Source organism: Chanos chanos, chromosome 1 (genome assembly GCF_902362185.1).
Source record: "Chanos chanos chromosome 1, fChaCha1.1, whole genome shotgun sequence".
Taxonomy (NCBI): Eukaryota; Metazoa; Chordata; class Actinopteri; order Gonorynchiformes; family Chanidae; genus Chanos; species Chanos chanos.
This window is the reverse complement of record NC_044495.1, coordinates 17,409,543-17,429,841: the sequence shown is the minus strand read 5'-3', so window position 1 is coordinate 17,429,841 and position 20,299 is coordinate 17,409,543. Positions and strand designations below refer to the sequence as shown.

Here is a 20,299-nt window from a genome sequence, read left to right as displayed (position 1 = left end):
ACTTAAACCCAACTACAAGCACCACGATCAAGACATACAGATGAGCGTTGTCACATACAACTGCATCACATTATTGAAAGTTTTTAGACTAAAAAACATATGCCATACATTCACATATGCCACCATTTTTAAAATTTATTTAATTTACATATTTTCGTTTCAAAGGTACGGTGCCGTTTATTGATTGTCTGTGGATGATGTAACTCTGCAGCGTATATCCATCTCCTTCTTTTCGTAAATCTTCTCTTCGTAAATAAAGTAATTAGCCCCAGTAGCCTAGGTAATGGAATTCAAAATGGTTGGCTCACATAATCACGTGAGATGTTCACAGCAGTGTGAGCAGCATCACTGAGGTAAGCAATATGTGCAAATCATTCTGTTGTGGAAATTTTTAATATAATCATTGGCATTTCTGCAACAACTTCCCAGCAAACTGCATATACGTTTTAAAACTTTGCATTTATTTGATATGTTTTATTTTGATATTTATTCAACATTTCATCCATTTAAAAATGAATGTTTAAATTTATAAGTACTAATATCTATTTCTATATTTAAGGTTGCGCCATGACCTCTAATGGCCACTCGATGATCACGTGTTAAATTATGTTCATTGAAATTGATCCAGTAGGTTTAGGCATCACTAATTGTACTGCTTGGTAGCTTGCAGACCCGTAACTTTATGCGTCTTTGTGGATGTTGAACTACACTAATAGGAGAAGCTGTAACTTTATTCTAGACGAGTGTGCATAAATCCAGATGAACACAACTCCCCAACACTAGCCCCATGGACCACAGAGTAGAAATCATGTCCATAGTCTACCCCCCAGTGGATTTCTTTTGCAATTGCCGTAGAATTGCCTAAGAATTCATTCATCAGTTCACTCATCAACTATGCGGCAACATTGACCGTTCAGCATATTATAGAAACCCAACACCTGAGGCTGTAAACAGCATAATGTTACATGTGAAAATGTAATCGATTTCTTATTTTCAATAAAAAGTGTAGCATTTCCCCTGTAGCCATCCATCACAAAACACACCTCAGCCTTAACAGGAACAATATTTCCTGAAAATGATCAAAGGTTGCTTTAATAAATATGCCAACAGACAAACATCTGTTAAGTATTTATTTCAATAAACGAAAATACATATATACACATTAACAGAAACATAAAAAAGAAGAACATGCATATAAAAATTTTATTCCATTGACATTTCATGTATTGTGAATTTAAAACAGTTCAAACATAAATCTTGGATTCTCCCATGCACTCCCATCACGAGGAGCAGCCACAGCAGAGAACTCTGTCATACCGGTCTGAGTAACTGAAGGGAACATGGAGGATATTCATGAGTAAAACTATAACACAAGTACACAATGTACATTTCAGAAGCACCATCGAATAAACTCAGGTGTCTCCCAGCATCAGTGTCTCGTACTCTGCCCTAATGCATAGATTAGAGAAATACCAGCAACCACGCAAGAGGTAATCTTATAAATTATATGACTAATATCATTCCTTAATTTATCTATAAATTACTATTCCAATAGTTGCTGGTATGCTAATTATAGAATGGTACATCGGAAACAGATCCTCTTTGTAACAGCCATACAAGCACAACCGCAACTTCATACAAGCATAACAGTAATTCTCTTGAACCATATTTTATATTGGTCTTACTCTGTGATGCAGCATATGGAGCAGCAGAGGCTGGAGCAGCTGGTACACTGCTGTGTGCAGGTTGGACATACTTGTCGATCACATTGAGAACAGCGCTTCATTGATCCCGAGGTTTTCTGACACACACAACACACCACAGCAGCAACTGCGCCGCCTGAGGAGGGGAAAAATAAATAAATAAGCAGACATACAAATCATAGTACACTATTCAATTACTACATAAACGGTTCTCACTGTGTCATAAACTGAGGTGTCAACTGGAAATAGGGGCTAAGGAAACTAAGGTCTTGGGAGGATTCAGAAGGCATCTGTGCTGCAGTAGTCGTGACTAATTTTAATTGATATTTTACTGAACAGGAACACTAAACAGTCAAGCCTATACAGCAGAATTAAGGACTGCAGGAACAGCTGCTGGGTGGATCTATGTGAGTATTTGATATGAAAGGGGAAATTAACATTGCTTTTCTAAATCCTTGCAGGTTAGTTACCCATCACTAGAAATAAATTATATGTATGTGAAAACTGACTCATAAATTAACACCATCATGGCCTTTCTGATCTTGACCACTTATCTATACTACATCTAATAACCTATATGGAGCAAACATTTTGCGCTGAGTGCATTTATAACATAAAAGTGGGTCCCACATATTGCTTACGTGAAAGATGGGATTCCTTGTTATTTAGGAGTACTTTCTAAGCAAAATGATTTGTTCAATCACACATCCCAACGATATTAAGAAGCCAGCTGTAGGGTGCTAGTTGCTAATTAGGAGTTAATTCAGAAGGCTTGGAGTAACATCTGGCCAACGTGCCCTTTTAGATGGATAGTTACTGGGGTTTTTTTTTTTTTTTTACTGCTGAGTGTGACAGAAAACAGTGATGTAGTGTTGTTCTTTGGGTATACCACACATTAGTTATAAAATCAAAACCAAGCTTTCACTATCCACTATCTTCCCAGCTTATCACTTCACAAAAGATTACATTTTTGCTGTATCTAAAGAGCAAAAGAACACATTGTATGGAAAACATTTACACCCGTACTGTCTGTGTCACAAATGAACAAGACACTAGAATGTTCTGAGAGAGGCATGGGTAGATCAAAATCTAAGATGTCATGAAAATTGCCAATTGATTCCACTGAAGAGCACACAGATTGAGGATTAATATGACTGTAGTTGGAAACATTCGTATTTATGGAGCATGCCAAATTCTCAGACAAAACACTTTACAAACACATTTTTTTTATATTTAGATATGAAATACTGCAGATGAAATTCTTTTACCCAAACTTCTGAATCTTACCCATTGTAGAGGTGGATTTTCTTAACCGGCCATCTGGTCCAATCAGAGTTTGTCCCCGGAGAAGTGTCTGATTAGTTGACGCCTCAGATACTACACTCTGAGTGGACGAATTACTCTCAGAATATTTCCCGTCTCCCTCCACTTTCCAGATCCTCCCCATTACTGCTTTGGCTCCACAAAATAAGAGGTTCTTTGTCTTTTCTGCAGATAAGAAAAAAAGAAAAGGAGAAAAGTGTTGAGTCCAAACCACTTTAGGTGAAAGATTAACTGTTCCAATCCAGTGCCACTGACTACTCAATTCCATCCCATGAGGGATGGGCTCTGCCTGAGTCCAAGTTTCCTCCCAGGAATTTTATACAGCTTCAGCAAGTTGCGAATGTTGTTTGAGGCACGTTAAATTCAACGTATTACGGAAAGGTACGCGGTTTCCCAATAAGTACTTTTGACAACATACACGAACAGTTCTTTTGAGAAATCACCTTACTGATTTATTGACGTGTGTCAGAAACCGACTCTTCCTGTCCCATGTGTACGTGATATTGTCCAATCAGAAATAGTGCTGTCGCTTACGTAAATGTAGATTACGTGACGTCTAAAAACAACAAACTTTACTTCAAAGCTTAAGTTTTCTTACGCAGGAAGACAGTTCTGCCAACAAAATATCGTATTTTGACAAATCAAAACATTACACGACTGACCACACTACCGAAAACCTGGATCTTAAAAAAAAAGCACGGCCATTTAACTACACGCAACAGTCTGACAATGCAGTCAAACGCCATATCAGGACAAAATGTCCAAGAGCCATTATATTTGACGAGATAGACTCAGGTGTATTACGCTTGACCACAAAGACACGACAGCATTCACTGTTCGTTTTCCCCCTCCATTCCCATGTCTAAACTATTCTGTACGTTCACCAAACCAGGAAATTACAGTACTCTCCCTTCTCGGACGGACCACCATGCAAAACCTGAAAAAGGAGGCTACCTCTGAACACTACTTGTTGCCCCAACCTTCCTGATTAACTCGTTTGTATGGTCATTTTGTAAAGATTCTCCCTAAAATTTTACATTAAGATTGACTGCTGCAATGATCTGCTGGCTTGTTAACGTTAGCTTAAATGAGTACCGTATATCTCTTGTCTGCATTCGTTTCCGAAGACCCCATAATGGTTCAGCTCTTTTTGTCCGACGTGAATTTTATACTGCGATGAAAATGATTCGCTGAAAGGATATGATCTTTTAGGCATGTTTAAGACTATCCTGTGGTAAACAATCAGCCTGTGGCGTGCGCAGGCTTGTTACACACAAAACGCAACAGCTTAATAGACACACTTTCGCGCGAAATTAATCTACTCCCTGACTTCCGTTACCTTCTTCTTCACATAATTTAAGCGAAATGGAGCTTTACCGCCCTCTGTTGGCGTGGGAGTGCCAAGCGTTAATACTGAAATAGGGTTTTTTCGCAGGCTGTATGTGTTTGAAATTCATTTATGGCTCTCAGCTTTGTACGCCTTGGCTTGGGCATTTGTGACGTTGTTTCTTGCAGATCGTCTTTAAAAAGTGTTGTCAATGGAGAGCTAGTGTGAACAGCAAGCTTCACGTGAGGTCACAAATTTTCATCAGATTCAAGTCTTTCTAGTTTTGTGTGGCCAGCTTGAGATCTGTATGCCTTCGCTTTTATTGTATACTTGACATCATTGTTCGGTTGGAAGTTGAATATTCACGACATATGACAGTACAATGTAGCAGGTTCTCCTTAACAGACATTATAGAGTGATGTGTGTTGATAAGTAAAAGAAAATCTTGTGGGATTTTTTTTTATTTTAGTTTGCAACACAGTCAAATATGGAAAAACAATCAAAGAAGGGGGGTTAAAATTTAACTTAAACTTAAAATAGCACGAATGAAGACGTTGGTTAGTGCATAAACCACAATCACTTCACTTGCTTTATATTAGCATTTGATATTTCACATAAACTATATTTCACGTAAACTGCCAGACATTGGCAAACAAGTTTGCATTATATATCTAAACACAGAGACTGATTTAATGGAATGACAATCAGCATCCTCCATCATTAGTTGGCTCCTGATGATCTGTTTGAAGTCAATGACATGTTGGGGTAGGTGGCTGAGGGAGGCAGAGAAAGGAAACTGTTACTGCAAAGGTGCCTTGCAGGGTGAATTGATAATCCTTGAAGTCATTTTTGCTACAGGAATAATTAGAGAAAATTCTGCAACCTTGGTCAAGTTATGCACAGAATTTGTGCATGTAATGATTCCTGAGAACAAGAGAATACTGATCCTGTGCATCATAATTGATCTAGCATAATTTGAGCTGTCAGTAAATTTTCTTTGTCAGTTTTCCCATGGTATTTTCTTAGTCATCTTTTTTTTTTTAAACAACTGCAGAGTGCAATGATACACATTCTCACACATCCACAAGTACCCCCTGTACTTCTTAACATAAAGGTACACAGTTGTGCGTTTCTGGAAAAAAAAAACTACCCATCTCCACACCCTTCAAAAGTTATGTTCCTGACCAGCCTTAAAATTAAAGTGCATAATGATTGCTATAGTTTGTGGACGGTAAACATGATGCAAACTCTGTGAATTTTATAGTTTCATGTGACTGGAGAGCTACTAGCAGTTCATTGGTTTGCTCAGGACACAAGCACATGACGTATAATTGAGGAACACTCTGTGCCTTTGGGAAATTTAAGTAGGACAAAAGGGTTGGACATAGTAGCCTAGCCACTGACTTCAGATCAGCTGACATTTTTCCTTAGGTGGTCTCAGTTAGTAAGGTGAATGGAAAAAGCTGACCCAAGGTCAGGGGCTGTAGTGAGAAGCAAGCCCTAAAGGACTTGCACTGTTGCAGCCTGAACGTAGTCTGGTTGGTATTTACTGCCACCACTGGAAGTTCTTGGCATGAGAAAGAAGGACAGCCTGTTCTTTGCCAGAATCTATTTATGATCACACTCCAGCTGATTTCACTTCTAGGCTAACAATATCTGACATCTTTCATATCTGTGAAAAATGTTTATTCCAGAAGAATCTTTATCAAAAATTGTGTTAGAAGGACACATAAGGAATACAATAATTAACCAAATGAAAAGATATTTGACAACATAACTTAATTTTATTCCTTCATTTCATCATGAATTAACAGCACATTCAGTGCTGAGGTTATTTGTGGAATCAGCAGAAATGACATTTCATATTCCCCAACCATAGAAAAATGAACAAAGGAAAAAAAGATGGAATTCTGATAGATAATGCTTTATTTTGTTTTGACTGAATGTATAGCAAAATAGCTTGTGATAACCATTAGCACATGATAACTTATTGTCCATTCTGTAAAACACAAAAACAGAGGGAATCGTTCAGGACCATACAAACCATGGAAATGTGCATTACTGGCTTTAGTTCAAAATGAGGCACCCTTGATTACTGTTTTGACACCACACATATTTACTCTGTAAACAGACATCACCCTGAAGACTTCACTAAGATAAACTGGTTTCACAGTCAAGAAAAAAAAGTGAGAACCATGTGAAGTATAACTGCCATTATAGAGGTTAAAGAGGTTAAAATGAAGAGTTCAGTTGTGTTTTAGCTTTAATCTGTTGGTAACTAGTGTGTCAGCAACCATGTAATACAGATATCTGAAAGAAAACCAGTTTGTGAAAAGTCACATGAGATTGGGCATTAAGGCATGACAACTGAGGTTAGACACAACCACCAAAGTCACTGGATATATTAACGTGATAGGAATCTTCAGAAAAGAGGCACATCTTGAGTGGATCTGTGTTGCTCATGAAGAAAATGAAGATGGGTATTCTAGAACATCTGAATCATGCATTCTCTGGATTTTCCAACACCAACCCACTTAACTGTGGAGAGAAAAACACAGAGCAATAAGTTACAGAATCTCCATCCACACAGTACTGAACGAATTTTGATATTTTCACTCTTGATATCTAGAAGCTCAGTCTAGATTTGAGCTGGATTTTATTCCACTCTTATGCCTCATGCATGAATCCAAATTTCAGAAACTACATTTCAGAAAGACCATACTTTCCTGAAGTTATGTTTGTGTAGGTTTGAAGCAAAGGTCTGCTCAAACTGCAACTCTCAAGAGGAGGCCAGTTGCTAAATGGTCACTCTTGGCATCAGAGTAAAAATATAACAGCTTTCGACAATGTGCTAAGACAGCTGAAGCTTGTGACTGGACAAGCACTGCATTCCTTCTCTATATCTCTTTACCAATACATTTAGGTGCGTTTGCACAAACAGCAAAAGGAAAAAGCAGATGAAGTAAAATTCAACTTCCTGTTAATTTCCCACAACGATCTTACCCAGTTCTCAAGGTCATTTTACTCAATTTATCATTTTCCATGTGCTTTCAATTACTGGTCTATAAATATCCAATTTTTCCAGGACACATGAGAGCCCTGATCCAGCACCTGAATACCCTATATTCTCCAAAGACATGGCAATTTTCCCACATTAGGCTATATATCTTGGTGTTATTTTGGAGTCTTGTTGCTTGTGATCATAAACATGACTTACTGGGAACACCAATATGATTTTCCACAAAGCGGATGTAGTTCTGAGCCTTGGGGGGGAGATCATTCCACTTTCTGGCCCCTGAGGTGTCACTCTTCCAGCCTGGGAAGGTCTCATACTCTACCTCAACCTTTTGTAAGACATCCATGTTGGCTATGTGAAAACATAAGGGATAGAGAACAAGAGATAAGTGAGACCACTCAAACAAAGTTTTCAAGTGATCAAATATGCCACTATAAGAATATTTCAAATAAAATGTAGGCAAATTATAGGGGTAGACATAATGTTTGAAGCAATATATATCTCAACAGGCTTTTGGCACAGTGAATCTAGAAAGCCTCACCTGGGAAATGGGGAATTCTCTTGCCATTTAGTTTATAGGCCACTCCCACTTTAATCTCATCCAGCACATCGAGAATGTCCAGTTTAGTCAAAGCAATCCTGCACAATAGAAAAAGACATTATGATACAACAATCTGATCAACACAATCTTACCCGGTCATGACAAGGACACTCTGACCAACAGATTCATGACTTACTATGTGAAACATTATGGACAGTTGTGATAAAGCTTTTTATGTGATGCAGTGCTAGTGTTTATCAATCTCCCATCGGAAACCTGTCATGAGAAAGAGTGGATTGCAAAGCTTTAACCCATTTAATATATAAACAAATCTTTAAAAACAGCTTTTCGAGTTAACCACTGCAGTTTTAACAAACAGGTGTTAATCTTTTCCCTTTCAGTTTACAGTTTCTGAAATGACTTTGAGTCTCTCTTGTATGGTGGAAGGACACTGCCTTAGGCCTGGGACAAACCTAACATCAGAAACATGTATTGTTTCCAAATGAAGAAGCGCATTACTTGGTGAAACAACTACTGCTACTAAAAAGGTTTCACAGGCTAAAATCTTGCTATCCTTTTGCTGAAGACATTGAAAACCAAATTTCTTTTCTTTTTTCTTCTGACAAATTTCCCAGAGAAAAATCATGAGGAGGATTTCCACATTTTTCATGCTCCAGACATAAAACTCTGACAAGAGTAAGTTTCTCCTTCTAGTAAACTCTTCACTGAGAGGAGTGATGGGAGGATTTCCCTAGTTTCTCTTTATCTATCGCTCATGTGCGCTTAAGACTTGTCATCATGGGTGTTGATTAAGAAAGTACAACCAATTAAGAAATATTCTCTTGATTTTTCACCTTATTTGTTTTGGTTTTCCCGCAACCCTAATTAGGATAAGCAGCTTAGAGAATGAATGAATGAATGAATGAATGAATGAATGAATGAATGAATGAATGTTTTGGTTTTGTTTGATGTATACGGTTTGTACTTGAACTGTGAACCAAATTATAATAGTGACAGGGGAAAAGATTTAAAGTACTATGCAGCAACTATAAACTACTGTGTCACAACTTTAAGGCCTGTGTTCACAGTTGCTAAAGGGGTGGTTTAATAACCCAGGTTTTGAATAATACACCTAGATTATATAGGTAAACTAAGGAGATCGGAGTGAATGGGTATTACTGAGTATCAGATTTGATTCTCAACATTGTTTGAGAATTTATGAGAAGTATTATATTTTTACTGATGCATGTATCCTTGCGTGCAGTTTTGTACTGAGCGGAGACTTACTAAATTAACTCAAAACTGACAGGCTTTATCCTGCACTGCTGGGAACATGGCACATGTGGTGGTCCGAGTTATCTCATTAAATTCACCAGCAACTGTTTGGGTTGTCATTAGGAAAAAAATGATCACCATACTCACGCAGTAAACCCATTGATCATGTGAGCATATCGCAGTATGACTAGATCCAGCCAACCACAGCGTCTCTTTCTGCCAGTGGTCACGCCAACTTCATGACCTCGTGTCTGCAACAGCTCCCCTACTTCCTATAAGGAAGACAAAGCAACATTATTTCAATTAACAAGGTATGTATTCTTCACCAGAACGACACTGCAACCTTTATAAAACCAGATGACAAACGTCACCTAATCGTTCACTCTCACGTTTGCAAAAGAATCCACGGCACATGTTCTATAAGTGAGCATGACACAGGACCTAAATTTATCCTCTGTGCATATGATGAGTGTTAGAGTTCTCAAGTGTTTGAACTGTACAGCCAATCTACCTGACAGCTGTTCCAACAGGGTGTTCTCTTGACACTAGGATGCATATATGAGTGAGAGTCATGCGAGCTGTATTGCATAAGTACATTAACATCTACGTTTTATGAATTCTATACTTGACGCATTTTTCACAAATCACACATAATATTACATTACATTGAGTTGCTCTGTTGGGAAGGCCCCAATGCCCACTCTGGTAGTGTAGGCTTTTGTCACCCCATATACATCTCCAATGTTGGCGGGCGGAATGCCAAGACCAGTGCAGACCCCTCCCACAGTGCAGTTTGATGATGTCACAAAGGGATATGTCCCTTAAGAGAAATTGTACAAAGATTTTTTAAGTCTCCTTTCCATGTGAGCCAAGTAAGAAAAGAAGAAGACATTTCACATTTTACCTCATAGCAGTAACCTTACCGAAGTCAATGTCAAGAAGGGCAGCATTAGCTCCTTCAACCAAGATTTTCTTTGGGGGTCCATGAATGGCATCATACATAAAATATATACCATCTCTCACCATGGGTCTTATCCTCTCTGCATACTCCTGTGAAAATACAAACATGAGAGAGAGAGCGTAAAGTTCTTCCAAATTCTACAAAAATGTCAGCGATAAAAGATTATTCTTTCTTTTTCACTGACCTTAAGTTTTTTGAGTTGGCCCTCAACATCCACTTTCAGAGCAGGATACATAGCCTGATACTGCTGCACAAGGTTCTTAAACCTGAAAATAACCATACAGAAGAAAAATGTCCACCAGAATCATTTTCTGTAAATGTCCTCATGTGCCCTCTGGCTTGAGACAATACCTAGCAGAAAACTCTTTAAAGTCAGCCATCAGGTCACAGATACGGAGTCCAGTGCGAGATGCCTTGCTAGCATATGTCGGTCCAATGCCTTTCTTGGTTGTTCCTATGCTGGAGGGGAAAATTTTAAAAAAATGTAAGAATCATACAACAGTAATACAATACCGCAGTGCTGTAAAATCACATGTGATCCCATCTGTGCAAAGATTTAAAATGATAAATTGAGTGAACCCATCTCATTCCCTTACTTCTTTCCCTCTTGTGCTTGTCTCTGGAGCTCTTGCATACCATCCACTGCCTGATGGAAATCAAACACTGTAAGAACACAATGAAAAGATCAACACACAAGTTCTACATTATGCTTGTTCTTTAACTGTCATCATTATCAGTATTCAGTTATATTCAGTAACTTAATGGATGCACTTCCAACTATGATCCCAGTGTAAAAATATTTACCTATGTGAGCTCGATCAGAGATGACCAGTCTCTTCTCCCATCCTTTCAACCCTTTTCACACAAGAAAAATGTTATTTAATTTCTTCAGATCAGAACCATGATGCACCCTAAAGGTAGATCCAAGAAAATGACATGATAACACACAAAACTTGCTGATATCAACAATAATATTACTCTTGCCAGTGTTGGTGTGCCTGAAGACTGGCAATCATGAAAGATTTCTGTTCTGTTTTTGATGTTATCAAGCTAGAGATTGTTTCATTGTGAAATTGTGATTGTTACTCAGAATACTTTCATTGATTAAAAGAGGCTTTCTCTACCCTTTTTCTCATTCTTGTCAATCTCTTCAAACAAGCCTGGAAGATGGATGACCACACCATTACCTGTCAGAAAACAAGGAAAACTAATCAGTAAGAATAAATGTCAACAGTAAATTTTCTGAGCTGCTCTGTAAGAATATGTTGTACTCACCGATTAGGGAAATGCATTTGGTGTTAATGATGCCACTAGGGAGAAGGTGGAAGTCATACTCTTTGCCTTCAACTACAACTGTATGACCAGCATTGTTTCCACCCTGTCAAATCAAAATTACACCTTGGTTATTTTTAACACTTTACAAATTTCATATTCAGTCACTGCTAGTGTTCTATGTGCATGAATGTGTGTGTGCGTGTGTGTGTGTAAAGGGTGTTTCAACAACAAGGTGAAACTGTACACCAGAACTCACTGAATCTCTAGTAACCAGCATGGATTTACAGTCTTATTTTCCTCCATGGAAATAAAGATGTTTATAAACTCATCCTATCCCTGTGGTGGCCCTCTTGCCCTTTACCCAAGCCACAGGCATTCCCATTGGGTAGAGCCACATACACCCGCCTCCCCCCGTGAAAGAGTGCCCATGCCCTTCTCATATGTCAAAGCCCCCTGGGAACTTGACCTGGCCTAAGTCTGGGAGGGTGGGGTGAGTCCAGTCCAGTAACTGTCATTAAATCAGGGCAGGGACAACCCCTCGGTCTTTGCATAACAGCTATAAACAATTTCTTCTTCAGCTGAAGATTTCACCTGTGGATATGGTCATTCTAAAGCAGCTGTACTGGGAAGAAACAAGGCATTTTTAACACATTCTGTAATCCGAAGTGTAAATTTTATAAAAACACAAGCTACTTTTGCACATAAAATATGAGAGAATACATATATTTGGAAAATATTTACCATCCTTTAAAGAAATGATTTACCAACAAGAACGTGCAAACTCACTTGTTAAATATGCACAAACTTTAAAGTGTTTAGGTACGTATTTACTATTCTAATGTTTTGTTACATTCAGTCTAGTGCCGCTGAAATTCGATATCTTCGTTGCTGGACCAAAATATCACGGAGTACATAATTTGAGGAGCTCTTCATGTACTTCACTTTCGCCGCACAATATGAAAACATCTCAGCAACCCCTCTGATCTCTCAGACCCCCCTGCCCCCCCCCCAAAAAAGTAAGCTAAAAATAAACTGCATAGAGTATTAGGTGAGGGCATGTTAAATAAACTCCTTGAATATGTCAAGAAAGAGAAAGACAATGAAAACCCGATATGCCATACCAGCAAACATTTTGACAGAAACTGAATCGTGTTTGATTTAAGATGCAAATTTATCTCAGTGTCACCGAAGCACGACTTTACCTGACATCGGCAGACGATGTCAGATTCTGTTGCCAATAAGTCGACAACTTTTCCTTTGCCCTCATCTCCCCATTGCGCTCCAAGGACAACGGTCACTTTGTTCCCTGAGTCGTTCCGCGGTCTCTTTATTCCTCCAGAGGAAGGATTCGTATAACTCTTGTGGTCGTTTCCTGACCAGGCGAGAGACATCTTGGTCGACCTGAGAACCACGTAGAGTGAATCAGACGCCTACAGCCTTCAGACGCTGTATTTGACAGCGTCTGTCACTTGAGCGCGCATGCTCACTACTGCGGAATGCATTCCTGGGTTTAGGACCGCTAAGAAAACCCTTTGGATAGGTAACTGCTACCCATGTATTTGTGTGCTCGGTTGTTTTCGGAGTGAGACTTCGCCAACTGAAATCGCCAAACTTAAAAAAAAAAAATGAACTCCAACAGTCTGAACTCTCTACATGTCGAAATATAGCCTACATTTATTGTGTTCTTTCAAATTGTAACGTATCGGGGAATGGCCGCTGGAGAGCGCTGTTGAAGCAAGCAAGGAAAACTCTGAACACAAAAAGTGTTAAGTCCCGTTTGCTTGGCGTATTTCCAACCAGGTACATCATTCACAGAAAAATACAAAGAGTTATGAATGAGTAGGATCACACCTCATGGCGTATGCAGTAGCTAACTCCCTGAAAATAAACCCAGGCAAACCTTTCCTTTTTCTTCCCTCTGTTTGCTACAGAAAATCAATCTCCATTTACATACGTAAGTAGCAATTAACACAAGTACTGCAGTACTGCATTACTATGGACTGTATCAGAGAATATAAATATAACATGACGTATAATATAAAAAAAAAGTTTTAATAGAGTAGGCTGTACGCCCAGATACAGTATCTTTCCATGGCTTTCATTTGAGAAACATTTATGATCCTGAAACCATACAATTCGCAATGTTGCACAATTTCACCAGAGAACTGACGTAAAAAAGGCATTACAATTTACAATTTTGTTATTTGGCAGACGCTTTTAGCCAAAGCGACTAACAATCATATACGAATATGTTGACTTTATCCTCTTTGTCCCCCAAACTTTAGTTAGTGGAGAACTTAATTGAAATCCAACGACAAACATTTTTACTAAGTTTATTTAGATTCTGAAAATTGAAGATAATCCTTACTTTTCCCTAGTACCTTCAACCATAGTGGCAAAAGAGGTGGGAATGACACGCGGTCCATCTCCATGTTCTGAAATGAATTTATTCAAATGATAAATTTAACAGACTAATCCATCACTCATGATTTTTGGATATATGGTGACAGGCTTTGGGTTAGTTGATGCTGTTCAGATTTAACTACACATCTCATCAAAACCAGAGATTTTGTTGTGTCTTTGAGTGACTCAGTATCAATGACTGTCTGCTTACACCAGGCAGACAATGCAATGTAATTAAAATGATATTCACAGCTTTCTGGACATTGATTATCCTAAATATGAACTAAATTTAATGCTCAATAGCGTATTACCCAATGATAAATATTATTTATTCCTATTAGGCTTTATCTGTAACCAGTAAAACCAAGTTTATTTCATACCATATCTATTTGCATAACAGTATACAAACAGTGACACTGTCAGAAAATACTCTTCTTGAGAGAATACATACAATGTATACAAATCCCAATTATCAGCAACAGGTTAAAGATGCTTTAATGGCACAGATTTCTTCCTTTTTTCCATGTATGTTACTTTCTATACTGATTGATAGTTCTGAATACATACTGAATACTTTCCAGATAATCTAGTCATCTGCTCTTGAGGACTCGTGGCTTGTAACATCTGCCCATTTTAGTCTTCTGCGTGCCCTGGGTATTCTGCCTGGTTTACTTGGCTGCAGGAGCAGTTCCACGACTTTAACATTTGTATCTTTGTGCATCAACACATTTCACGTAACTGTTGAGGGTGAATATCTTGCCCTAATTTTGTGAATAGGAATTAAACACATAGTTTCATGTCTGCCTTGGATCTCCCCAATAGTACAATCATCAAAGTTTTAGTCACAGCGATCCTGACTGCCCGCATACAAGAAATGAATTACTCTGAGTTCTTAAGTAAGTAGCACACTTAAGATGTACAAAATACTTGCGTCAGTGCACTTATTATGGACATCTACTACAACACTGGGCACAGCCAAATTTTAACCTAAATCATTTTAGGGGTCCAAAAACCCCTCACAGATATGAAATAAAACACATGATGTATGTGAGGATGGCTTATGGCGTCTTTGGTTTCTGCTCAGCTAGTTCAGTCTCTGTATACATGCTTAAAACTGTAACGCATTTAGTATTAAAAAATACACACAAAAGAATATTATGCATTTTTTCTCCTGCATGGCATATGACTTTCATGAATGACTTTCAATATAAATATTCATGCAAAAAAAAAAAAAAAAAAACATTCTGGTGATATGACTATTTATGCAATTCCACTTCAGAGAGCACTTAAAAATATTAGATGGTGTGTCCTATGGAGTATGCAGAGTATGTTGAACAGATCAGAGAAATAAACTGCAATTTTAAAAAAATTATGACCTGTATTTTTAGGCAGCAGAATATGAATAACATCAACCTGTGAGGACTTTAAATGAGGCATTGTGCTTTACTGAAAACAAACTCCAAATCAGAAATGGAAATAACCTTCCAAAATAAAAGTGGCACCATCCATGACCAATGATGACACAAGGCTTTTATCATTTGGATCACGTTATCACATTGAACATCAGCAATATGCCACTGCCAGAGAAATAAACACTTTTGCATCATTTTTAAACAATATGCTCAAAAAAGGGGGGAAAACTGCTGATAGTTTGCCATTATTTGGATCCTTTTATCATACTCGTGAAATTATGTGAGAAAATAAAATATCCCATTGGATTTTGGTAAGATAAAAGTTACTGACTTTATAAAATACGGTAACTGAGTTTAGCCTGAGGCAATTTACGTTTTTAAGTTTTTCCCTCTGAAATAGTGCCATATTTAAGTTAGATTCTGTCCCAGAAAATGTAATTAATACATTCAAAACATTTTTAAGAAAAAGATATTATAGTTATATTCTATATTACCATTTTGTACTTTAATATGCAATGGAGATTAGAATTCACTGAACAAGTACAAATCAATACATCTGCAAGATTAACACTGTTATCACGATAGGTATTATAAGTACTACAGAGGCGTTAAACTCATCTAAGCAATTCATAAACCTGTAAAATGTTTTGGAGCTTATAGCATTATTTTTGGTACAATTCAATAGTTTATTCTATAAATAGTCTCAGCTCTGGCTCTTAAGCAAAGAGAATACAAACAGACACACGGCATCTGGTTAAGTTCAACATTAATCTTTTTTTAGAGAGACACTTAAAAAGAAACGCTTTATCTCAGATAAATGAATACATATAAAATATGTTAATTTATAAACAGTAGTATATAATATCTTGGTCCTTAGCTGTTCATATGTAATTTTAAGTAAGGTTCAGAAGTGCTAACCAGCGCATTACAGCATTTCTCATATATAGTCTAGTAGGTCCTGAGTGAAAAGCAACAGTGATGAACTCAGCTTTTCTTCTTTCCTCTTCCCTTCTTTTTCTTAGAACTACCTGTTATTGTAAAAAAAAAAAAAAAAAAAAAAAAAAAAAAAGACAAAATGAGAAAAAGTTGTTAAACATAAATATGTATTTGGTAAATGTATTATTTCGTTAAAATTATATTAAAGGGCTGTAGTTTTTATTGTGGATACAGAACAGAACAATGAACTCACAGTAGAGTACTTTTTGTGAACATTTGTTGATCATAATGCCATTGTTCGACCAAATGACAGTAACAACTTGTCAAAAGACTCAAGAAGAGACAGTGCAAATAAGATAAGACTGATTACTGTGGCTGTTTAGTACATATGGATGCAATGATGCATCTGACTGAACATGGAAGACAAAGTGTATGAATGCAACACATAGATGTAAAGGTGTGAGTAGATGTGGGTGTGAGTCAGATTAAAATCGGAAGATTAGAGGTCATTTGAAAGGTCACATAAAGGGTCAGTTGCAGCACACCCAGTCAAGTGTTCCCATTTCATTTAGTTGATTTGGTTTTAGTTCAGTTTTTATCACTTCCGTTCCTGTCTGGCGATTCCAAACTTATAATATAAATGTGATGTCAAGCCTGGGTTGTCAAATATAATGAACAGATACAACAAACCCACCAACAACAATAATTTCATGTCTACCATAATTATCACAGCCCTCAAGATAAAATGACCAAACTACATAAATCTAAACATATTTTAATGTTTTTACTCCAATACTGGAAGTATGACACAATGGACATGCTCTAAGGCATCTGACATAAGCAGAGACGTTCACATCACACCGTTGAGTTGTTTATCAAGTATTTCACAATCAGATTATTTAATAGAATACTTTCTTAATTGCACAACTCTAACTAAACATTAAATCAGTTTAAGCATATTTTTTAATCTCCATGACTGCTTTCAAAAAAACTTTTCAACTACATAAACTTGATTTTAACATCTTTGATCAGAATGCTCCAGTTCTACCTATCTAAATGGGTAATTATAGTTTGTGAATGACTATTACCGCCAAGGGAACCACAAATTATATAAACAGGTGCAAAATTAACAGAGACTATTTAAAAGGTCTGTGCCTGAGAACACAGACAAATGTCAGGGGACTGTTCTGATCTTTTGTGTAATGTCTAAGGTAAAAGTAAGACTAAGAAAAGTTAAATTATTTTCGACCAGCCTTACTCTGAGTACATCAGCATTTACTATCTTATGGCAAAAGGGTATTACTTATTGCTATATAAAAAGCACATAAGTTTTCCCATTCTAAATTTTCAATTCAAAAGCCATACAGCGCCACACTTTGATGACAGTAAAACTGCTAATGAGTTAACTTTAAAAATAGATTCATAGATGAATATCATAAATAAGGGCAGAGATCTGATGCAAAATACAAAATACAACTGACCCAGAGACAGTGAATTTATAGAAGATTTAGAAAACAGGGGGACCAAATTGTTTGAAAAAGAGACCCAAAGTCCAAAATATCAGAATAATGTTACTTTGTAATGCAATTTTGTTAATTTGGAAAAAGCAAGTTAGCACTTCCATTTGTGCTTGTTAGTTTGATATCCCACATCTTCTGACCTACCTCACTGTAAAACACAACCCTTTTTACTTTTTGTGTGTTGTTGTCCACCATTACCCTCTGTTTGAGAGGGCCAGAGAGAAAGAGAAACAATCTGAGCCAAAAACACGATACAACATGGAATGATTCTAGAATGAACTGATTGCTTTCTGTAGTTCACTGTGTATAATTCATATTTTGAAATTATCTGAAATTATTTATACTTTTAATATGAAGAGTGTCAGCAACTAAAATGGCTAATACGCTCTCTCAAAAGGAAATGGCAGTGATGTCTAATAATCAGGAAATGACATGACGATGATATGCTCCACCATATTCATACATTTTTGTAGATGATATCAACATGGACATTTAACTTTCACACAGCAGAGTTGAAAATACAATCTTTATTAGAATTACTGAGCATATTACCTTCATTACTGCGTTTTTGGTGTCTCCTGAGGAGGTTGTGTTTTTTGGGCTTGGGGTTTATGGGAGTGTCGGTGGATGGTGGTGGAGGGTCTGATTGTGGTAAAGGGGAGTCTTCTGAATGTGCTCCATCAGGTACATCACATGCTTGCTGGTGCCCACTCAAATTCACTGATGGGTCATTGCTGCTTATTTCTGTGTGCTTATTACAAGATGTCTTCTCCACATCATCATCATCATGATGAAAGTCTTTTGTCATTGTTTCTCCATTAGCTTTACAACTTCTGCTTCCAACTGAGTAAACATGAGATCCAACATCTTTGCCATCTGGGGTCTTCTGTGGGAGCTTGAGAGAAGAACATTTTTCTGTTGCTGGGCTGTTACCGTTCTGGTTTGGTTCAGGCACAATGGTATCTTTTGTTGTGGGACTATTTAGAGGTGGTGAGTGGTCCTTTGCCTGAGAAGGTTCCTGCTCTGGAGTGTCTCTGGTGAGGCCTGACTGGGACCCTCCAGTCTCCTGAGGCTTGGTCTGCTGATCTTGGGAACTCACTGAGGTTGGTTCCTCTGGGGAACTGCTTGAGAGTTTGCTGGTTTTATCTCCTGTGGCCATCACCTTTGCCTGTGCTGGGGTGTGATCTGGAATTTGGGGTGTTTGAGTGATCTCTGATGATGAAGAGCCTACTTCTTCTTCTGCAGACTTGACACTTGACCCTGGAAAAGAGGAGAGAGGAAGTAGGTCATGACCAGTATAAACGGATTTAGTATAACTTGTATAAGTACATACACACATATATGTATATGTGTGTGTGTGTGTGTGTGTGTGTGTATATATATATATATATATATATTAGTATAAATGATAAATCTAGCATAAGTTGGTTAATATGATCTCCTAGAGCGGAGTAGCCACGCTCTTACCAGGCTGCCCAGTATCCTTACGCTTTTCATTAGAGGAGGCACTGTCCATTTCGCACCTGGGCCGGGTCTTTCTCAAGGGGAAGCCCTTCCTGATATCTGCCAGCAGGTGGTCAATAATACAGCCCTCTTCTTGCTGTACAGCCCCTTTTTTGACTGGTAAGGTAAGGGGGAAAAAAAGGACATAATATATAAAAAAAAAGGTAATTTTTCAAAACTTCTCAGCAAACAGCAACAGAAAAGAGATATAGTGTACTTTGTACAATGTCATGTCTGGTAGAACATTTTATGTAATGTGTATGCTGTATAATATGGGTAGTAAGCTTTGTAATCGCAACCACATAGGTAACTTTTTTATGGAACCTGAGAAGAGTAATAGTTGACTAATTTTGTCTGTTGCAAAAGAATTACTGAATCAGGAACTTGGTTACTTCAGGGAGAGAAAATATCAACTTTTGTGAAACTGCCCTAAAAGATTGGAGCAGAAGAAAGGAGCACTTACTTATCTTTCCATTCTCCCCTTTCTGTCTCTTAGACTCCTCCTCTGCTAGCTGCTTTTTCCTTTTCTCTGCTTTGGCAGCTTGTTCCTTACGGATTTTGTTTTCCTGATGGCGAAAGGAAAGAAGGAAAAAGCTTTAGGAAAACCAGATTTCTGGCAGAGTCAGAGACTAAAGACCCTTACACCATGACCCTCTGAAGTTGATATGTGCCAACAGTTATCCAACTCTAAGCTTTCAAAGATTTAATATCATGAAAATCTATACTCCCTCTAAACTCATTAGGTTAGACTGGAACCAGTGAAGATTAACACTCACTTTAAGCGCTTTCAGGAACAGACCACGGAAGGTTTTGATGGTGCTAAAAAGTTCCTCAAGACAAAACTTGGTAGGGTCCTCACAGAGATAAAAAGCTAGGTCGGTCTTCTTCCTGTCCATTTCAGCAAAGCGCTCCTCTAACTTTTCAGATGTCACTATCTTCTCCTACAGGAACATGGCAACCACACAGGTCTTTAATCAAAACAGACTCAGAAATCAGCTTCAGCCACAGGGCATCCTGAAACAGACATTAAAGTGCACCACTTCTTTTTAACAATATACATTCTGTACACAATCAGTACATAAATTTGTACCTCAAGGACTTTGG

General features: G+C 37.7%; 2 protein-coding genes across 2 annotated transcripts; both read right to left on the bottom strand.

Annotated features, from left to right (window-relative positions):
* Positions 1 to 1,196: 1,196 nt before the first annotated feature.
* Positions 1,197 to 4,344, bottom strand: siva1 (SIVA1, apoptosis-inducing factor). The gene is made up of 4 exons (XM_030785702.1): positions 4,122 to 4,344; positions 2,991 to 3,191; positions 1,686 to 1,839; positions 1,197 to 1,329 (listed from the first exon to the last, which is right to left on the bottom strand). The coding sequence occupies exons 1-4, from the start codon at positions 4,240 to 4,242 to the stop codon at positions 1,281 to 1,283; spliced, it is 525 nt and encodes a 174-aa protein (XP_030641562.1). The 5' UTR covers positions 4,243 to 4,344; the 3' UTR covers positions 1,197 to 1,280.
* Positions 4,345 to 6,838: 2,494 nt separating this feature from the next.
* adss1 (adenylosuccinate synthase 1) lies at positions 6,839 to 12,812 on the bottom strand. The gene is made up of 13 exons (XM_030780059.1): positions 12,624 to 12,812; positions 11,422 to 11,524; positions 11,271 to 11,333; positions 10,951 to 11,001; positions 10,743 to 10,809; positions 10,498 to 10,605; positions 10,331 to 10,412; positions 10,109 to 10,235; positions 9,851 to 10,005; positions 9,333 to 9,457; positions 7,911 to 8,008; positions 7,571 to 7,720; positions 6,839 to 6,891 (listed from the first exon to the last, which is right to left on the bottom strand). The coding sequence occupies exons 1-13, from the start codon at positions 12,810 to 12,812 to the stop codon at positions 6,839 to 6,841; spliced, it is 1,371 nt and encodes a 456-aa protein (XP_030635919.1).
* Between the last annotated feature and the right edge of the window lie 7,487 nt (positions 12,813 to 20,299).

Excerpts from the sequence above, each read along its gene's own strand:
- siva1 (XM_030785702.1), bottom strand. The coding sequence starts at position 4,242 with ATGCCTAAAAGATCATATCCTTTCAGCGAATCATTTTCATCGCAGTAT. Across the intron at positions 1,840-2,990 it reads AAAATCCACCTCTACAATGG|GCGGCGCAGTTGCTGCTGTG; the intron begins GTAAGATTCAGA and ends TCCCCTCCTCAG. Across the intron at positions 1,330-1,685 it reads TCCATATGCTGCATCACAGA|TTACTCAGACCGGTATGACA; the intron begins GTAAGACCAATA and ends TGTTCCCTTCAG.
- adss1 (XM_030780059.1), bottom strand. The coding sequence starts at position 12,812 with ATGTCTCTCGCCTGGTCAGGAAACGACCACAAGAGTTATACGAATCCT. Across the intron at positions 10,810-10,950 it reads CTCTGATCGAGCTCACATAG|TGTTTGATTTCCATCAGGCA; the intron begins GTAAATATTTTT and ends GTGTTCTTACAG. Across the intron at positions 7,721-7,910 it reads GAGAATTCCCCATTTCCCAG|CCAACATGGATGTCTTACAA; the intron begins GTGAGGCTTTCT and ends GTTTTCACATAG.